General features: G+C 32.1%; 1 protein-coding gene across 5 annotated transcripts in view; it reads right to left on the bottom strand.

Annotated features, from left to right (window-relative positions):
• Nucleotides 1–19,134, bottom strand: part of LOC144441141 (potassium channel subfamily T member 2-like) — a 229,253-nt gene that overhangs the window by 54,214 nt on the left and 155,905 nt on the right. For 4 of the 5 annotated variants that reach the window (XM_078130675.1, XM_078130676.1, XM_078130677.1 and 1 more), the window contains exons 2-4: nucleotides 4,691–4,770; nucleotides 3,691–3,787; nucleotides 705–749 (exon numbers count right to left, since the gene is read on the bottom strand). In XM_078130675.1, coding sequence (XP_077986801.1) covers nucleotides 705–749; nucleotides 3,691–3,787; nucleotides 4,691–4,770 — 222 coding nt within the window. Of the gene's footprint in view, nucleotides 1–704; nucleotides 750–3,690; nucleotides 3,788–4,690; nucleotides 4,771–10,889; nucleotides 10,989–19,134 lie in introns of those variants that run through there. The other variant, XM_078130678.1, reaches the window with a different exon arrangement.

The following is a 19,134-nucleotide window of genomic DNA, read 5'->3' as shown; positions in this document are numbered from 1 at the left end:
TTAATTAATTTTACCCTTTTATCTACATGTTTGTCTCATATACTTCAAAAAAAAAAACATTATTACTTTCAAATTTACCGTACTGGTCTCTCGGGAAATCACTTAAAATAAAAAATTCCTTTTTATCTTTATGAAAAATTAGACTATGTATAAAGGATACACTGTGTTGAAATTGCTATTCAATTCGCATTCTATGACATATTTTGTGGTAATTTTCAGTCCAATGTGTGCAGTGTGTCTAAATATTAATGCAGAATACCAAAGCAGGAGTTAGGACATGAATGGCTAGTCTTCAAATATGTTTTCTGACTCTCACGACAATGTCGATGACAAGGTCCTCTACTAAACAATGAATGCAGAACAAGTTTCAATTTGATGTTCCCTGTCAATTGCACATTATGTATTAAAGAGATGTTACATCATTTAAATAACTCTCCAGAACCAGTTTTATGGCAAAATACATTTTTTACCTGCAGTGGTATTCCCTTGAAAGTCAATTGATAACATCCTGGACTAGAATTCTTCACAAATTTGAAAAATAATATTTTTTAAATTCAACTGTGGAAGAGGGTATTCATACAAAAATTCAAGTTTTGCATGCTTTCAAATCTCGATGTTAATATTCATTCACAAAAAATGTAAAATGAATAAAAATATTTCAATATATCAAATTCTGTGAACTCAAAATATAATATTTAACATACCAGTTTGGATCTTCTGTACCGTTTACTGGTATATCACAACCATGGCTGAAAATGAGAAAACAAATTATGTTAATAGTTAATAGTACAGAATACATATGATGGCCACATTTTACCTAGCAAACTTTGAAACATTGACACTTTTAATTGTATATCAGTTTTTATCTGTACCACTTGATTATCTTATAAGTACAGAATCTGGACCCATCATAACTATTGACATTATTTTTCAGGTTGAACAATATCGAACACTTTTATATTAATTTTATATCTTTTTATGAAGGAAACCCTTTTGAACAATTGTTTTAGAAGATCTTTTAGTTTTATCTTGTCATTTTTACATTCTATTCTACATACAGTTTGTTTTTCATAGGAGAATTATCCTGTGCTTTTTTTGGTATGTGTAATTTAAAGACAAACTGTTTTTTTTTTCTTATGCATAGTGAAGTGCCTCTGAACATTAACAAATTTTTACCTTATCTTTAGGGACAAAGTAGACTGCATATATATATATATATATATATATATATATATATATATATATATATATATATATATATATATATATATATATATATATATATATATATATATATATATATATATATATATATATATATATATATATATATATATATATATATATTACACCTGACGATCCTTCTGGTGAAACAGTCCGTAGTGTAATTCCACAATGTAATATCAGATTGTCTTCTTTCATTTTTATATATATATATATATATATAACTTGTGTAATACAGCTCTACTTCTCAGTATTGAGCACTTTTACTTCAGTTTATGACTTACCTCTTACACTGAATTAGTATATATATATATATATATATATATATATATATATATATATATATATATATATATATATATATATATATATATATATATATACATACAGCACACTAAATTTGATGTAACTGTGATACGTAAATGTAGATACATGTACAATAATATGCATTAGCTTTGTATATTAGAGTGCTTGAATTTAGCAGTAGTCTACAGCGTATTAAACACTGTATCTAGACTACCAAATCATAAGGTGGTATTCTTTATACATACATCAGTAGAAATCAATAGAAAGCTGTGGTTGAAAAAGTTCACCCATTCAAATCTGACTACCAAATGTAGAAAATAGATTTGCACACTGTAAGAATTTCGCTGTTCATAAATTTATTAATGAGGATTAAAAATATGAAAGAGTTTGATATTTGTTCAGCAGATTTGTCAGACCCAAGAGAGAAGTCACTATTCTTCTTGGGTGATAAAGAAAAAAAGGGAATAACATGATTCATTTTTAGTGAAGGACAAATCTCACTAATGAAATTTTCCTGAATAGGAAATATTCCATCAGGGAAAGAAGTACTCAATACACTGTAGAAGACTTCAAAGGAAAGCTGGGATTTTTTCGTTACTAATGAAATCCAGGAAATTGTTATCAGAGGGTCTATTAATTTCAACTGAAGGCTTTACCCATTCAAAGCTCAGTGCTAGTCAGATACAGAAGTACAGATGAAACACCTCTTGTTGAAAAACATGACGCATTGCATATAGTGTAATTACTCACTACATGTATGCAAGGACATCCGTACTTTTCTCATCATAAAACCTTAATGATGGATTGGTCAGTTATTTTTGAAAAGTAAAAAAAAACCCTAAGTGTATGTGCACATCTACATATTGGTGATACTTTCAATTCATATTCGCACTTAAACAGTCTCAATGACTTAAAAAGGACAATTAAAGTTAGAAGGAAACTTTGAACCTGTTACCATGTGTTTTACTAAATTTCTCGAATTTAGTAATTAAAATACTTTTTGCCACGATATGCACTTGTGGATTGCCATGATAATCAGCGACACAATTGCTTTCTAAACCTGCCATAGAGGGTGTCAATTTTTAAAAAGAAATTCATCAGATTGAAGCAATGTCAGTAAGACCATAGAGAAACATAGAACTAGGGATGGCAACCCTGAGGTCTCTTATCCTTCAAATCTGACCACCTATTTGGTTTTTGCATTCACTTTGGGTAAAAGACGAAAATAAATCCTTTCAATTTCTGTTCAGAAACAGTTTTCTTTGAGCATCCATAGGTTTTCGTAGCATGGGACCCCAAGGCTTGTGTGTATGACTTGTATGACTGTCGCACTTTCAGAAAATTTCGATGCAAATATTAATTTCAACTGAAGGCTTGTGTGTTTGAATTGGATGACTGCCAAATTTTCAGCAAATTTCAATGCGAATATTGATTTCAACTGAAGGATTTACGCATGAACCCTTAAAATGAAAAACTAAAAGAAAAGTGTCATCATAGATTTTCAGTTCTTTCTTTATGCTTCTGCTGATTTCAATTGATGAAATGGTAAAGATCTCCCTAGAGACAAATTGAAAGCAATTTGCAAAAGAAAATATTACAAGGTATTTCTTCAGCAAAAATGTGAACATATAATTCGACAGAGCTGTTCAACAGAGAGAGATAGGCCAATGGAAATTAAGGAAATTGTCAGCTGATAGAAGAAGTTGGCAGATACCAATTTAAACTTTTTTCTCTCATTTTGTAGACATTGTGATGCAAATATTGCCACACAGCAATGTCTAGAAGGCATTATCTATGGCATAGAAGCACTTTCACTTAAATAATGAGGGGGTATTATTTGTCTTGTCTGCAGAGAAATGTGTAGTCAAATAGAAAAAATGACAAAACTTATCCTCTACATATATAAGAATACATGCACATTACTGTATTCTGTAAAGAGATACTGTATGCAATCAATGGTGCAAGACAAATATTGTACAGCAGTAACTACTTATTTGTGAATATTAACTGCAGTTAATGAGCTTGGAGAATCCTGTATTGCAATAAAAAGACTGTTTTGAAATGATTATTTTGGCTTCCAGCATCTTTTAAAATTAAAAAATAATTTCCTCTTGAAAATTGAACAGGATGCATGTCAACAAAACATGACTGTGTACTTACCAAGCAGCCTTTGTATGGTCGTCCAATATAACTCTTACACAATAAAGTGTACATGATACTGCCATAAGAAAGAAATTGAAAATCCGAATTCGTAAGCCTAGGAAATTAATAAAATGAATGAGAAAAATAGCATTAGTAGGCTGTACAAAATGTGAGTCAGTCAGTCACTGATGTCAGTCAAAGTCCATCAGACATTCATTCATTCATTCATTCATTCATTCATTCTATAGTCAAGTCAGTCAATCAGACAGACATTCATTCATTCTATATACAGTTCATTCATTCATTCATTCATTCATTCAGTCAGTCAGTCAGACATACATTCATTCTATAGTCAGTATGTCTGTCTGTCTGTCTGTCTGTCTGTCAGAGTCAGCTAGCTAGTCAGTCACGCAGTCAGCATAATGTTGATATCATTCATTCATTCATTCATTCATTCATTCATTCATTCATTCAATCAGTCTATAGTCAGTCAGTAAGTCAGTCAGTCTGTCAGAGAGTCAGTCAGTCATTAATCAGTCAGCTAGCTAGTCAGTCACTCTGCCAGCATAATGCTAGTGAATTCACTGGAAAATAATTTTAATTTTATAACATTTATTATGAAACATTGATGCAATGACTGAAAATGTTATAATTGTAATACAGGCTTACAATCAGCAGTTTTTGTCATCTGGTTCCAATAATGCTTAATATCACAAAAGTAATGCTTTAAGATTTTGTACAACATTAAAACGACATTTAAACTGTGCATTAGATCTAATATTTAGGATCTTTGGTGTCTCTAACAACTATTCATTAATATTTAGATGTTGATATCTTCTTCATGTTTAGACTTTAATGTACAACATTTATTTGTAAACATTTTTGGTTAAAAATCAATGCATCCCAAGAGATGTATGTGTGCAATCTTACAAACAGAAACCAAAAGATGAAATGTTATTGCATGTTTATGCCCCATTATAAAATACTGACACTGAGAAATGCATACTATAGAACTTACTTGATCTTTGGTTTTTAATAAAATAGAGTTGCAATCTCTCCTTGAAAGACCTTTCATTGATGTAAAATTCTACCCGTACCCTGCAAAAGACAAAATTAAACATCATGGTAAATTCACACAATCACAGGCACATCAAACAAAAATCAAAATAATGCATAATATATAATAAGATAATATATTCAAAAACTGTCCTGCCATATTAGTGCCAAGTTTGACAGTTAAGCTCACTAATCAAAACCCAATAGTTTCAAACTTGGCTGTTCATTTGGTCAGTTTTAAGGCAAAGAGGAAACTACATTTTGTACACCAGATGGACTTAATATACATGTATAAAGCTCATGTCCAAAGTAGGTGTCAATGGTGTGTTCCCATCAATGTTCTTTTTAGTACAAAAAGAAACACGTTAATGACTGGATTTCAAACTTCTCGTAGCTGAGTATACATCTCACATGTTTCTGGTCAATTTGCAGGACTACACATGTACACAAGATGCATGTTATTATAATTGTCATGCCTTTGTGTCTTCTGTTATCAAGTCATTCATACCCTGTTCAGATCTTGACACACACAGTTTACGTTGATGCTGCACTGGTGTAACCTGCCAAGTTTTCTTGTCTTATTCTTTGCTAATACTATGTACATGTACAGCGTATGACAGGCAAACTTGGTAGCTTGCAAGAAGTCAGTTGTAACTTTACACTGGTGCAGCACCATACGTAACTGTATATGCCTGAACAGTGTATTTAATTGGAAATAATACCACATGGAAGACATTAATGAAGTTCCTGCCTAAAAGGTGTCTATAAGGTGCATTTCCAGTCTACATGTACACCTTTTTATGTTAACAGAACTGTAGTTACTGGATTTCTTATGAACATCCTATCACTTGGTGTGATTTCTTGTTGCAAAGAAAAAAACTCTACTTGGTGCATGTAATTAATCAATTTGTCCTGCCTCAGTCTCCATCACATATTTATTAAGTCAGTGCACAATCAATCAATTAGGAAACTATTAACACCAGGTGGAGTACATTAATACAGATCCTGTCCAAAAGGTGTCTATGAGGTGCCTTTCCAGTGTAAGGAAGAGTCTCTGACTGGATTCTTGTAAATATCCTGTCTAGAAGGTATCCATCTGGAGCACACTAGTGTGTTCTTTTGTATTGGAAATAATCGACACAATTTAGTTAAAAACCTGCCTTGATGCTTCCCTGACATTTACTAACTACCGGTATGTATGCACCTACAAGTGTATGTAAATGTTCACAAAGATGACTTCAAAAGATGGTGCTACCGATGAATGCTATCTATCTAAATTTGTGTCCACTTACTGGATCAAATTTACACTGGGAGAAAATCTAAACCAGATGCAAGTCATAGACATTTTTACTATTAAGCAAAGAATTACTAATTTAAAAGTTATATCATAATAATATAGTTTCAGAGTGCACTTTCACAGAAAATCACTTTCCGTAAATGAGACTTGTAGGTGCTATATAGGATTAATATGTAGGTGTGAAAATGTCTCTCCATTGATAAGATAACACTACTGTGAGCAGCTAGGGACTGAATCCCTTTAAGGTGTTTAATTGATGCAAATGATGTCGCATCCTTTATAGTATTAGGATGTATAATTCATTATTAAAATCCGTTTCGCATATTGTTTATCTTTAAGTTTGAATGGCAAGGAGTGAGAAGAGTATAGAGGTACATGTACATGTAATTATTATAATAATGTAGTCTACAAAATATGCCCCGGGTACATACCAAAGGTAATCCTGTGCATGCTGTAAACAAATATCACTGTGTAAAAATAACTTCTACCAGCAATCTTTTCATTAAATATATGCATATGTATGGAGCCAGTAACCCCATGTGACCTTATTTTTGAAAGTAACTCCTTTTAATCTTCATGATTTATCAGATACAAAGTCATTTTAAGAGCATCACCTCTATTCAAAGGTAGAAATTCCTGTTTGCCATTTTATAGTTAAATATGAAATAATTCAAATTTAGTATTCTTACAGCACCCACTATGTATGATTTTCAATTCTATCTTTCACAATGTGGGGTACATATAGAAAACTGTCTTCTCATTACAGATGATACAAGTACACCCCATTCATATTCCTATCCTTAACAGAATCCAAAACCTAACTTCTTTTTGGCTTGAAAACAAAAATATGTACTACTTTGTACATTTGCACACCATTCAACAATGTATTGAATATGACCAAAAATACTCAGCTTGGTAGATCAAATGACTTACACAGGTTATTAAGCACAAGCAGTTCAAAGTTTGTTTGTTATAACCTGTGCATTATAAAATCAATTAATTGTGTTGTATTGTATTGTATTGTATTGTCAGTCAACAAATGTGCATTCTTGCCAACATTTTGTCTTTTTAGTATTAACACACTCTACAAATTTATGTTGGCTGTTGTTGAATTACAGAAGCTCTCTTTTCAATATACGCAATGAAAATGCTATTTCCTTGAACATTTCAATATTTAATTGAAATGTCTACAGTTCAAGCACAGAGTGTTTACCTGATAAAATGAAGGAAGGGGCAAAATGGGGGACTCTGGACAACAGAAGAATCAAAATTGAGTCAATCCATGCATAAATGATACAGATAAACCGTCATTCACTTCACAAGGACTGCTGAAGGACAAATTCGAACAAATTACATTTTGGGGAAAATTTCATTCACAGGCTCTGATATTACAGTGATGATTAATGATTTAGTCAAACTTAATCTAATTTTCTTTTAGATAAGCATTAAAGTATCCTTTACAATGCTAAAATTTCAATGCACCAACCCTAAGCATGTTGAAATTTTAATACCAATGGGACAAATTTCAATTGTATGTCTTAACCTCATGGCAAATTAAATGGAAATTTCCACATGCTGCTTATGTTCAACTGACTAAATAATTCTGATACGGTTGATTTGGATGAATACATTTTGTATACTCAGCGACATGTATTAAACTTTGTGAAGATTGCATCCACAAAAAGAAATCTCTAACTACATAATAGGCTTTAGGAAAGAAACTCTCCTGGGGATGAAAAAAGCATTAGCGCAAATTAGCATTTACAGGGCAGTTCATACTTTTCAGGTCACTATTTCACATTCCAAATCTTAAATTTACGATAATAGAGTTATAAAATGGTCATAAAATTATATCACTGGTGACACTATTAAACTTAGATACAAGAATGCACACTTTTCAAAATTATCACTAACTAATGTGAAATATTGTTTTTTTTCAATATTTTGATTGAAAAAGAACTGTTCTATTTTTTATTTTTTGATAGCATAATACGAATTTGTGGGAATATGATCATATTCTATGCCTTCAGGTTACTGTTTGCATGTACCTTAGACTCAAAAAAGTACCTTTAAAAAGTCATTTATCCCGTCGGCTGTTGTCGTTTTAAACATGAACATGTCTAAATCACTCACATCACAGGGGGGCAAGGCTTCCACCTCTTCCAGTCAAAATCATTAGCCAGTTACTGGGACAGTTGGTTAATGTGTCTAGTTTGCAATTGTAGTGTGCTTGTTCTCTAGAAGATTGTTTGATTGTTTAGTTAATCAATTGTCTTTGTAAGTGGTTTCGTTGCTTTTATTGCTTGGTGCCAAAGGCATGTTTGGTGGACAATAAAAGTATATCTTATCTTAGCTTATCATATATTATTAATGCATTCAGATTTAAGTCTATGTTAGGATTCAGTACATGTACATATATACTCTGCCTTTGCAGCATTTAGCACTAATAATCTGTTATTATATACATGTTTACATCTGTATGCATATGCACTGTGTTCACAGAATTGGTCAACATCACGATAAGTATATAAACATAGTGTGTGTTGTATAAAAGTAATGAGACTAGAATCAATATTAGACATCAAACACTTAAGTCTCTGAGAAAGAAAGAATGTACAGTATCTTTAAACACAAACATTTACTGGTAACAAATTATGTAGACAATCTATTTTTAAAAAAGCTCAGAATTTTTTTTTAGATTTCTACTACATTAAAAATAAATAATTTTAACTATAATACACAACTTGAGTTAGAAAATAAAATGTTGCTTTAGGAAAGGTATATTGAATGCTTATGGCAAACAGGCATTCCCTATGTGCCAGTTACTAAAGAGTTGTACTAATGAGTCTGACATTCAATTATACAATATTCCCAAGGATTTACGTTATCATGTTATCATCCACGTCTTGGGGTTACTATGGGAACAGCACAGTGATTTCTTAGCTGAAAAAAACAGTTACATGATTCTGAAAATTGCAAACAATTTCGAAGGGCCCATGTAATGCTTAAATTGAGATTATGTAGTTAACGTTTTACGATGAAATGTTTGGTTAAGTTACAAATTGACAACTGTCTGTCTGCATCAGCTTTGAGGATAACTACATTAAATATAGTTAAGAGTTTAGATGAAATGTTCATTCAAAACAAATGGATAAATGTCTGTCTAGTCTACAGATGCTGTGGAGATGCACTTTATAGTTAAAGATTTAGATATAGCTTACAAGTGTTCAAATGGAAACTTATGTGTCTGATGTTATGTTCAATATGAATGTCTATATTCATAGCATTTGAAGCTCTACATGTATAACGGGTTAGATGAAATGTTAGCAATATGCTATTGGAAACTTGTCAGTCTAATTGTAGGCCATATCTAAATTACTTAAACTATTTAGTTTCATTATGCTAGTGATTCTTTATTTATACCAGCAGCCTGTATTTGTGTGTAATATTGCTGTACCTGTACATACATGTAGTTAATGGGATAGATGAAATGCTAGTAATTGTAAATTGAAAACACAGACAGACAAGTTATTACAGTTCACACAAAATTACTATAAACTCATGTGTATGTGCCAGGGATTCTTTACCTACATGTACATGTATGCAAGCAGTTATTCAGGCTGTATTCATATGTTTTGAATAATGGCATGTACATATACTTAATGGGTTAGGTGAAATGTTAGTAATTTCCAATTAGAAATGTTGATCTGCCAAATAAGTCACTGCAGGCCAAAATTGCAATTATCATGTGATTTAAGTTAAATACCAAAAGTCTGCATTTGTATGTTTTGAAGATATAGAAATGTGTTGGTCTCACAGACAAATAATTGCAGGCCAAAATTACTATAAACAGTAGTTTGTTGCTTATGCCAGCTGTCTAGATCTGTATTTTTACGCCTTGAAGATATACACAGTAATAATGGGTTAGATGAAATGTGTCTGTCTGACAGACTAGTAGTTGCAAGCTACATCGAAATTACTATAAACGAAATACATGATTTTCGCCTACACCTGTAGTGTCATTTATTCAACAATTACATGTTTTTACCATGACGGAAAGAACCTGTGTGATGTTGAAACATAAGTATCACATACATGCTAAACCTAGGCAATATCACTTACAAAAAAAGACTACATTGTATTTTTTATTAAGCTAATACTATATATTTGTGAAATAAATGAAAACCAATTCAAATTCAAATATCTAGTATGATTAATTTCAATATAATTCACAATAATCAATTAATGTTGTTGAAATGACATTTATGTGCAGATATTCTTTCATTGATCATTTACAAGAAGATAGTCTGTTGGTAATAATACCACAGTAGGTTTTATAGGAAGAATTTAATTGTTGTCTGAGTTGAATGTTTAAAAGAATCTGAGGAGCCGTAATATTTGCTTTGAGATGTTACAAGAACCGTCGTGCTGTACTCATCAAACAAGTGAAGTATACATGATCTTGTGTGGTCTTTTTCAATTTACAAATTTACACCAAATTCAGATGGATATACAATTGATTATATGTTATTACAATTCTGGTCTTTCCTTTCACAGATATATGCCGCACAAATTTTGATAAAATGTATATTATAACACATTAATACGTGTACTTGGGATTACAAGATATTAGAAAATATTTTAGAAAGGACTTCACAAAGGTCATGTTTTTTGTCATCATCAAAACTGCCACTGTGTATCCTATAATTCTATTCATAAATAAAAAACGTCATCACAAAAATAGTACTTGTTGTGTAACATGATATGAAATTGAACAAAACACTGCAAAAATTGGTATTAAGTCTGGTATTAAATCAATCCACATCAAATACCATCACATCACATCACATCACATCAGGCATACCTGTTTCTGTGAGGCAATGAAGCTTCAGGCCCAAGGATATCCATGTTTCCATTACACCCTGATGATTTCTACGCTACCTACATCATTGTATGCTATCCGTCAACTAAGTGTGTACAGAGTTACAGAACACATCTACATATGTACCATCAAGTGTATTTTTAGCATCAGGGCATTCGTTGATTAATGTATACATGTACACAATTACATATTCATAAAGCAACAGCTTGCATCTCTTGAGTTCTTGTGTTTGTCCCAAGAGGGTTTATCCAATTGGATTCACAGCTTGTTTTAAAGCTTTTAATTGGTGAAAAGAAAACAATAGTTGTCTTGGTAACAGTTTTATACTTAAATGAAATTAACACTTATGCATATACAATGCACAAAACAAACCAAGGTGCTATGAGCATTTTAAGGTTACATATTAAATATTGATGTTTGTCTCCAAATCTATTGATTAATATGACTGCACTACCTTCAGTATGAGATACATCAATGCTGACTAATGATGGCTCATTTCCATAATAGTTGCCATGGCAACTTTCGGTATTATTGCACTTCAACTATGAACATACATACATGCATATGTAATTTGTTTATAGCCAGTACTGTAGACAGACACTATCCTTTATAAAGTAATACATGACTAAGAAAAACATTGTCCACTTAAATTCCTATAATAACATTTGAGTAATGTCTTCTAATTAATCCATTATGGTGATTAAAATGTGGGTGTCATGACATTTCCCTGGGGATATTTTGTAAACAAGAATCAACAAGTGGAGCTTTTTCGTATTTTAGCAAACTTCATTTTTATATTCAGCACTAATTTAATAGTTACATCATATGTACATTGTACGTGTACGATTTACTCTATGTCACTCATTTTTATCTGTCTGTGATACTTTTTTGAAAGCGCTATTTATTTCCATTTTCTCATGCATTTTAATTTCCGTAACTGGACTTTTTGTACGTAATTTCTCTTTCAAAGGTTCATTTGCGCTAAAACTTTCTAAACCTACTTCTGTGTGTTGTTTTATGCACTGACCGATATACGATTTGCTTCTCAAGAAGACCATGAAGAACACTTTCTTTTTGTTTTTAACATATATGTACTAAAGTGGACTTTTTTCTTCGATAGGAGAAAGCTCTGAAAGTAATATGGGATACATTTAAACATACTCTTCAAATAATGACTGATGATGACTAATTTCCATATAGCTGCCTAAGGTTTGAGCTATTTCATGAAAAAGGAACGTACAAAGTCCCTAATAGGGAACTTGGAACCCTGCCATGTTGAATGTTGCATCATGGGAAATGTGATAATAAATACTGATCAATTAGCCTTGTAAACAATAATGTTACATTGTTTGTAACCACAAATAATCAATTCATAGTCACCCTGATCATTGTGGGAGGTTAAATTTTATCGGTAGCTCCAGATTAGGTATTACGATAACCACTGATAATCCCATAGTCCTTTGCGTCTGAGCATGCTCAGTCTGGATTGCAAGTTCCCTATTACATACTTTGCTGTCAATATTGAACATCTGCCAGTAATAGAAATTCTGATTTGAACCTCTTAATGACCCTAATGTTGTAGTGAAATGCCATCATCATTTTTTTTTCAAATAGAGTCTCGGTCAGAAAATACTGGCATGCAACTATGAGATATTTCACTGCAAATATGACCTCTTAGTCCTAATTACATATTTTACTATAAACATTCCCCTATTAAACATCGAATTTAATATGGGTTCTGAACCTCTTGCTTCTTATGAAATATCATTATCTTTCTTTCTAAAGGAAGGATCTTAGTCAGAGAGTACAAGCCTGCAACTTTGAGCTATTTCACTACACAAATCTCATGTATTAAGTCCTAATTGTACATTTTATAGTCAAAGTTCTCTCTCTTACATGTATACACCAGATAGCAAGACTGCAGGGATTCTTTCTAGCCTTAATCTTGTTATTAAAAGAAAATCAGATTTTGAAGTTTTCCAGATAGTGTCCATACCAGATTATTTCTAAATGGCAAACCTTTCAGAGGTATACATGTCTTTCCTGGCCTAAATGCCAAACCTTTCAGAGGCCTCGGGGTACATGTCTTTTCTGGTCTACATAAGTCTTTCAAATGAGTGTTCTGTATTTCAATTTAGTCATTTGGTCTATAACACAAAATGCCGATTCCAATATATGATTACGTAAAACTTCAATCAGTCAATCAAAAGAATTTGTATTGTGCCAAAATCCAATAACTTCATTTATAATTGTCAAATTTTTCATAAATAATAATAATAACAATCGGTTTACAGTTTCTAACTCTAATGATTACTCTGTTTCCAATGACAGGTGTTTATATTTTTACACTAGTTTACAAACCTAGTATAGTCAGTTTACTAACTATTAAGTTGATTGGTTGATTAATTTGCTTAATATATAAGAATATAAAACTTTTGCATTTTTTTATTTATCTGCACTGCCCTCATTGTTGGCTTAATAATTAGTCTTTTCATATGTATAGTTTCACATGTAACTTTTTCTTTCCCAAAAGTAATCAAGACATTAAAGTAAAAGAATTAATTATCAAAACACTACAAATGAAGTGAGCTATGCAGATGGCTATTCACACAGATGTTTAAGAAATTTATTAACCACTGAATAAAATATGACAAGACAGGGGGTTTATAGTTAAAAGGGACAAGATAGTCATAATTTAAGATAGGACTTTAAATATTTATTTCAGCCTATCAATTTCTGACTATATAACATAATAGCGTTGAACAGATAATACTCATTAAGTTTGTGGCGTTAATTTTGCTGAATTTTTAAAAATGATGAATTTTTAAAAATTAATTTGGTAACTCACAAAAATGCTTCTTCAATTTCTGAAACCCTTATTTATGAACGTTCTCAATCATCCATCCTACACCCTTATAAAGTAAGCTATACAACTAAATTCAACAAAATATTATTTTACATGAATAGCTGGCCTAGAATTGTGTGTAATCAAAGACAAATATGTTTGAATGGTAGAATGTTTTCAAATTGTTACTCTGGATTCTTTATTTTGTAAGTAGTTCTGCATCTGCACCTGGCGCTCTCTGGAGAACAGGCACATTATAAATACTCTTTATTATTATTAGAATGACACATTATATAACATGATGAGTTTCACATGGCATCCTGTCCAAAGAGTAAAATTCATAATTCTCATGGAAACCACTAGTCAAAATGAATATATGAATACTAGGTGGAATCATGTCCAAGTCAATTTATGTTAGATGGAATCATGTCCAAGTGAATTTATGTTAGGTGGAACCCTGTCCAGGTGAATTATATCAATGGAACAAGTATAAAATATAGATGAAAGGGCAAGTGAAGATGCCTTTCCTGTCAACCAGCATCCTCACAGTGAATAATATTTAATTCATGTTGACATTGAACACACCATTATATTGTCCTGCCTTCAAGGTTTAATACATTGTTCATGGTGCTTTGAAATAATTTCTTTACGCACTCTTGGATCTTTTACAGTAACATGAAATAAAATTCACTGATACACATGATACATAACCAATCAATATGATTGAAATGTAATTTGTATAATGTCTACAAAAATAACTATTTTTTCTATCATTCTTATATATGCTAAACAATATCATACACACACATTAATGTGCATTGTTGAATAATAAATATGCAAAATGAAAGCAAAAATCCCGAGGACTTGGCTATGGTCTTAATTATCTCAATGTTAAACTCAGCCCAATGATGTGTGCATAGGAATTTTTATGAGGGAAGTATATTTTTTCAAAGAAGCTTGCCCAAGCTGTTAAACAAACTATCAAGATGATGAGCCTGATCACAAGGTTTTATGTTGAGATAGACACTAGAAAGATATAACACACAAACATCACTTACACAGTGTGGACTCTTTATTTAGTTAATGATATAAACATTAACGGCATGAAAGAAACAGTTCAGTTGGCTGCTGACAATGGATTTTGTTTGCACTTCAAGAAGTTATACCTCATGTAATTGTAGTTCTATCTATGCATGCTGTTACTGTTTATATCATTAACTAAAAAAAATGTTGACACTGTGTAAGTGATGTTTTTGTGGTATCTCTATGGTGTCTATCTGAACTCGAAACCTTGTGAATCAGGCTCACTGATCTTAATAGTTCTTCTAATAGCTTGGACATGCTTTTTCGAAAAGAGCTGTAAGTGCATGTTTATGTTGTAAGGATGTACCCAATTTAGGTTCATTAAACATTTCCATACTCGAAGAACAAAGTCCATGCTCTGAACAACTAAGTTTGAAACATGATATATTTTATTCAGATTCAGTACTTTGTGATCACTAATTCTTATAATCAGAACTATAAGTGATTCGATTCAATGTTCAAAATTCACATTTAACCATTTAGAAATAGTCCATCAATTCATTACCTTGTAACGAGATGTTGCATACCTGAGTATATCAGACAGTTAGGGTATAATTTCAATATCAGTCTCTGAAGCCAGTTTGCTCTTCATTAAAAAGTCATGAATCTGAAGACACAAATTACTTACATATCATCACCTGTGACGATTTACTCATCAAATAACATTGTGTTTCGGACTGCATTTTATTGTTGTATTGGCAATTTCCTGTTCTTTGAAATACATATACACAAATTGCAGAAGGAGAATCAGTAACACTCTATTTTAACAACTCAATATTTAAACGTTTGCAAGCAAAACTGAAGACTCCATCCATACCTGTGCAATTGTTCACCAGTCTATTCACATAATACACAGATGAGCTTACATCAATAAATATACTAACTTTGGCAATATTAAATATCAAATATTCTTATGATAAACATTTTTTTTGGACAGACATCTGTGACAACTCACTCACCTACTTCTTATTCTCATTCTTAGAATCAAACCAACTCATAGATACTCAGGCAATTTAACAACTATATAATAACATGTACATCAGTCAGTTCCCCATTTATGGCCAGACAAGAAATCTCTTCTTTATGTCAACACTGCTCAAACAGAAGTTAGAGCCAGGAGTTGATAGAAGATGTTTAAAACTATATGTCAACACAAGAATCTGTGATTACATCTTGTACACTGACAACATTTGTGGTTCATTAATTAGCCCCACCATAGACCCTCCACCAACAGGATCCTCCCCACCAAACCCTGATAACAGGGTATAACAGTGGTTGTTCCATAGCACACTGATTATTTCATGTTTTTGTTAGAAAATTTACTGAAAAATGAAAATTCATTATGTTAGGTATTTTGATGTCATTTTTCAAAACAAATTCCAAGTAAACTTAGTATTTACAACCGGATTGCTTCACATTTGATTATGTATATGTATACATGTACATGTATTTAAAAAATTGTGCAGTTTTCACTTATAACTTTTCAACTTCCTCACTAACCTTAGTCTAGTTCCTGTTGGGAACTAGAAGTAGACTACGGAACTAGACTACACTAACATTAAAGTAGTTCCAAAAGTTGTAAAATTCCTCAGCAGATTACAAGCATACTGGACAGGTGTACTCATTCAAGCAGAGCAAACTATATTGATTTTCAGTATGGTTTAATTGAAACCTAATTCCTGTACTCAAGAAACAAGCTTTTTCCTGTCTCCATTAAATAATCATTCCACTTTGTAAATCAAATTCTAGAGGGGAGGTCACAAACTCTAACATGTTTGCAGCTTTCCATGTATATTGCACATCAATAGTCATCGTCCCAGGGTCTTCTATTCATCTATGAATATTTAATGATTCTTTGGAAATCATTTAAATCTTAGATATATCTATATAATGTGGGAGATATTAGGGGCTGAGAAGTTTATCTGACATGGTTGTTAGAGTGTGCATTTAATGCTGAAGAAAGCAAACATATGGATTCAAGGCAAAATCAGTTAGACATGTGTATAATAAATATTTAGCGATTATCGTAACATTTATGTCACACCTGGCTGAATAATTTACTAAAATGTTGAAATATTCCTAACTTTGAGGTGAGAATACATCATCAATAACATAAATATTTTCCATATTCATGATAAAATTCGCTATAAAAAATTTAATGTTGCAATATTCCTGACTTTGAGGCAAATCGATTTGTCAATTTGGGTTTATGTTATTGCATATCTTTCTGCAACTTATTACCCCTTAGCATGAAGATATATCACTCTTTCATCAAATCTGAACTATGTTCTGAATGCAAATTACGCAACTCCATCTATAAAACGCTTCAAATGACAATCCTACAGGGAATTACTAAATATTTTGAAAAAAAAATGCCATATATGAAATGAATCTTTGGAATCAGAGTAAAATATTAATAGCTACAGACACTAATCTTCTTTTATTTATCTGTATTGCGCTATCCATGATCTTTTAGGGCTTGATTTGAACGACAGAAACATTCCAAGATAAATTTGAAGAAGACCCTTTTGAGACCTCCTGATGAAGATGAAGATGATTTTCAAAAGCTACAAATTCAGTCTTTTTTCATCATCTAAGAATGAATTAAATAGACAAGATGGTATACTTGAAACAAACAAACACGGATTATCCCAGCTACAAAACTTCATCAAGTCAAACACAAATCAACACAACATAACATGGAAAACATTCTCACCTCCCAGAGCTACACTGCCTCTTCACAAAGTCCATACTTTATGGATAAACGTCTCCTGTGGTTATGTGACTGATTGTGATCGGCTGACGGTCTTAACAGAAAATGACTGGCACTACTATTACCTCATGCATTTTTCCAAACACACGAAGCGTAGTCAATACATGCTATCATCAGAAAGTATAACATTTAAATGATCAGGACATGTGAGTAATAGAAAAGGCCCACATCAGTCCAAATACACAATTTTCTCACGGTCAGATTGGTTGTGGGGAGAGGCACTTGGTAGGTTGGACAGACTGTTGGAAATAATTATTCCCTTGATGCACAACTACTTGATTTCTTACTTTTTAGATAGAGTCTCAGAATAAAACATGCAAGTCACAAAGTCTTTGATCTGTTAGGTATAAGATGTCCATCAAGTTGTCTTTTAAGAAATGACCTCAGGATCTTTTGCATACAGAGGTCAGCATCTCTTATGTCAACATTTAGGTAGTATACACACAGAAGTTACAATTTTATTTTATCATGCAGCTGTTTGCCAGTCAATTAACGTTGGCTATTAAAACCAACCATAAACCTTGCTGCTTATGTGCAATTTGCAGCTGCCTCGATTTTTTAGCAAAACAAATTATTTTGCCGACAAAATGAGCCTAAAACCCTTGATTATTGAAAGCACAGCATAAGACAAAATTTTGCACAGATTTCCACAAATTATGTGATTATACAGACATTTTCAGAAGATTTATATCTGACAGCATTATTACTGTAGATATCGGATTCAGAAAGGAACTGATGAAACACTTTAATGTTCCAAATTACTCAGATGGGAGATGAAAATTTATGTATCATACATGAATTGTATATGTGCTCTGCATAATTAAACAAGGTGTTGTGAAGAGAGTGAAGTCTCTGTGGCCCCAGTTGTCGTAATGCTCGGAGAGAGGATTTTTTCTACCTTGAGAAAAGACAGTTCAAAGTTCAATCTATCAATGCATCATGCATTCATCCCAATGCAGTTAAATTGGTTACTATTTCGCTGTCGTAGTCGTGCCAATAGTAGCTGTGCATATTATGACACCTGCAGGTGTTTTTTTCTGTATGAATACTGCACTACTAAACACGTCGCCCAGTGCACATACAAGATTTCTTCCTTGTCTGTGCCCAGTTGTACAGTTTTGGAAAACACGTCGCCTGGTGGTAGTCTTGACTATCCATACCATAGAAATACAATTTACTAGATACTGGTATTAAAATTGAATGGATTACAACCAGATCTGAATTTTTTAGTTATATTTATTTCATACGGTGAATTACACAACCATGTTACAGGAAAAATGAAGATGTCTGGGTGGTTTACTCATGGGACACGATATTTTTTACATACTCAGACAACTCCAAATGCAAAAATAAATTCTAGAGATTCTGCTCACAGGGATGTAGATTGTAGTATAGACAAGTTACCATTTTGATTATCAGTTGGAAAGTACACAATTAAAGTCATTGAAATCATCAAGTCCATGTGCACTATTTTCAACAAAAGCCTGTTTCTACTGCACTGTAAATGAATAGCGATGCTTTATCAC

This window comes from Glandiceps talaboti, chromosome 10 (assembly GCF_964340395.1).
Source record: "Glandiceps talaboti chromosome 10, keGlaTala1.1, whole genome shotgun sequence".
Classification (NCBI taxonomy): Eukaryota; Metazoa; Hemichordata; class Enteropneusta; family Spengelidae; genus Glandiceps; species Glandiceps talaboti.
This window is presented reverse-complemented; position numbering and strand designations above follow the sequence as displayed.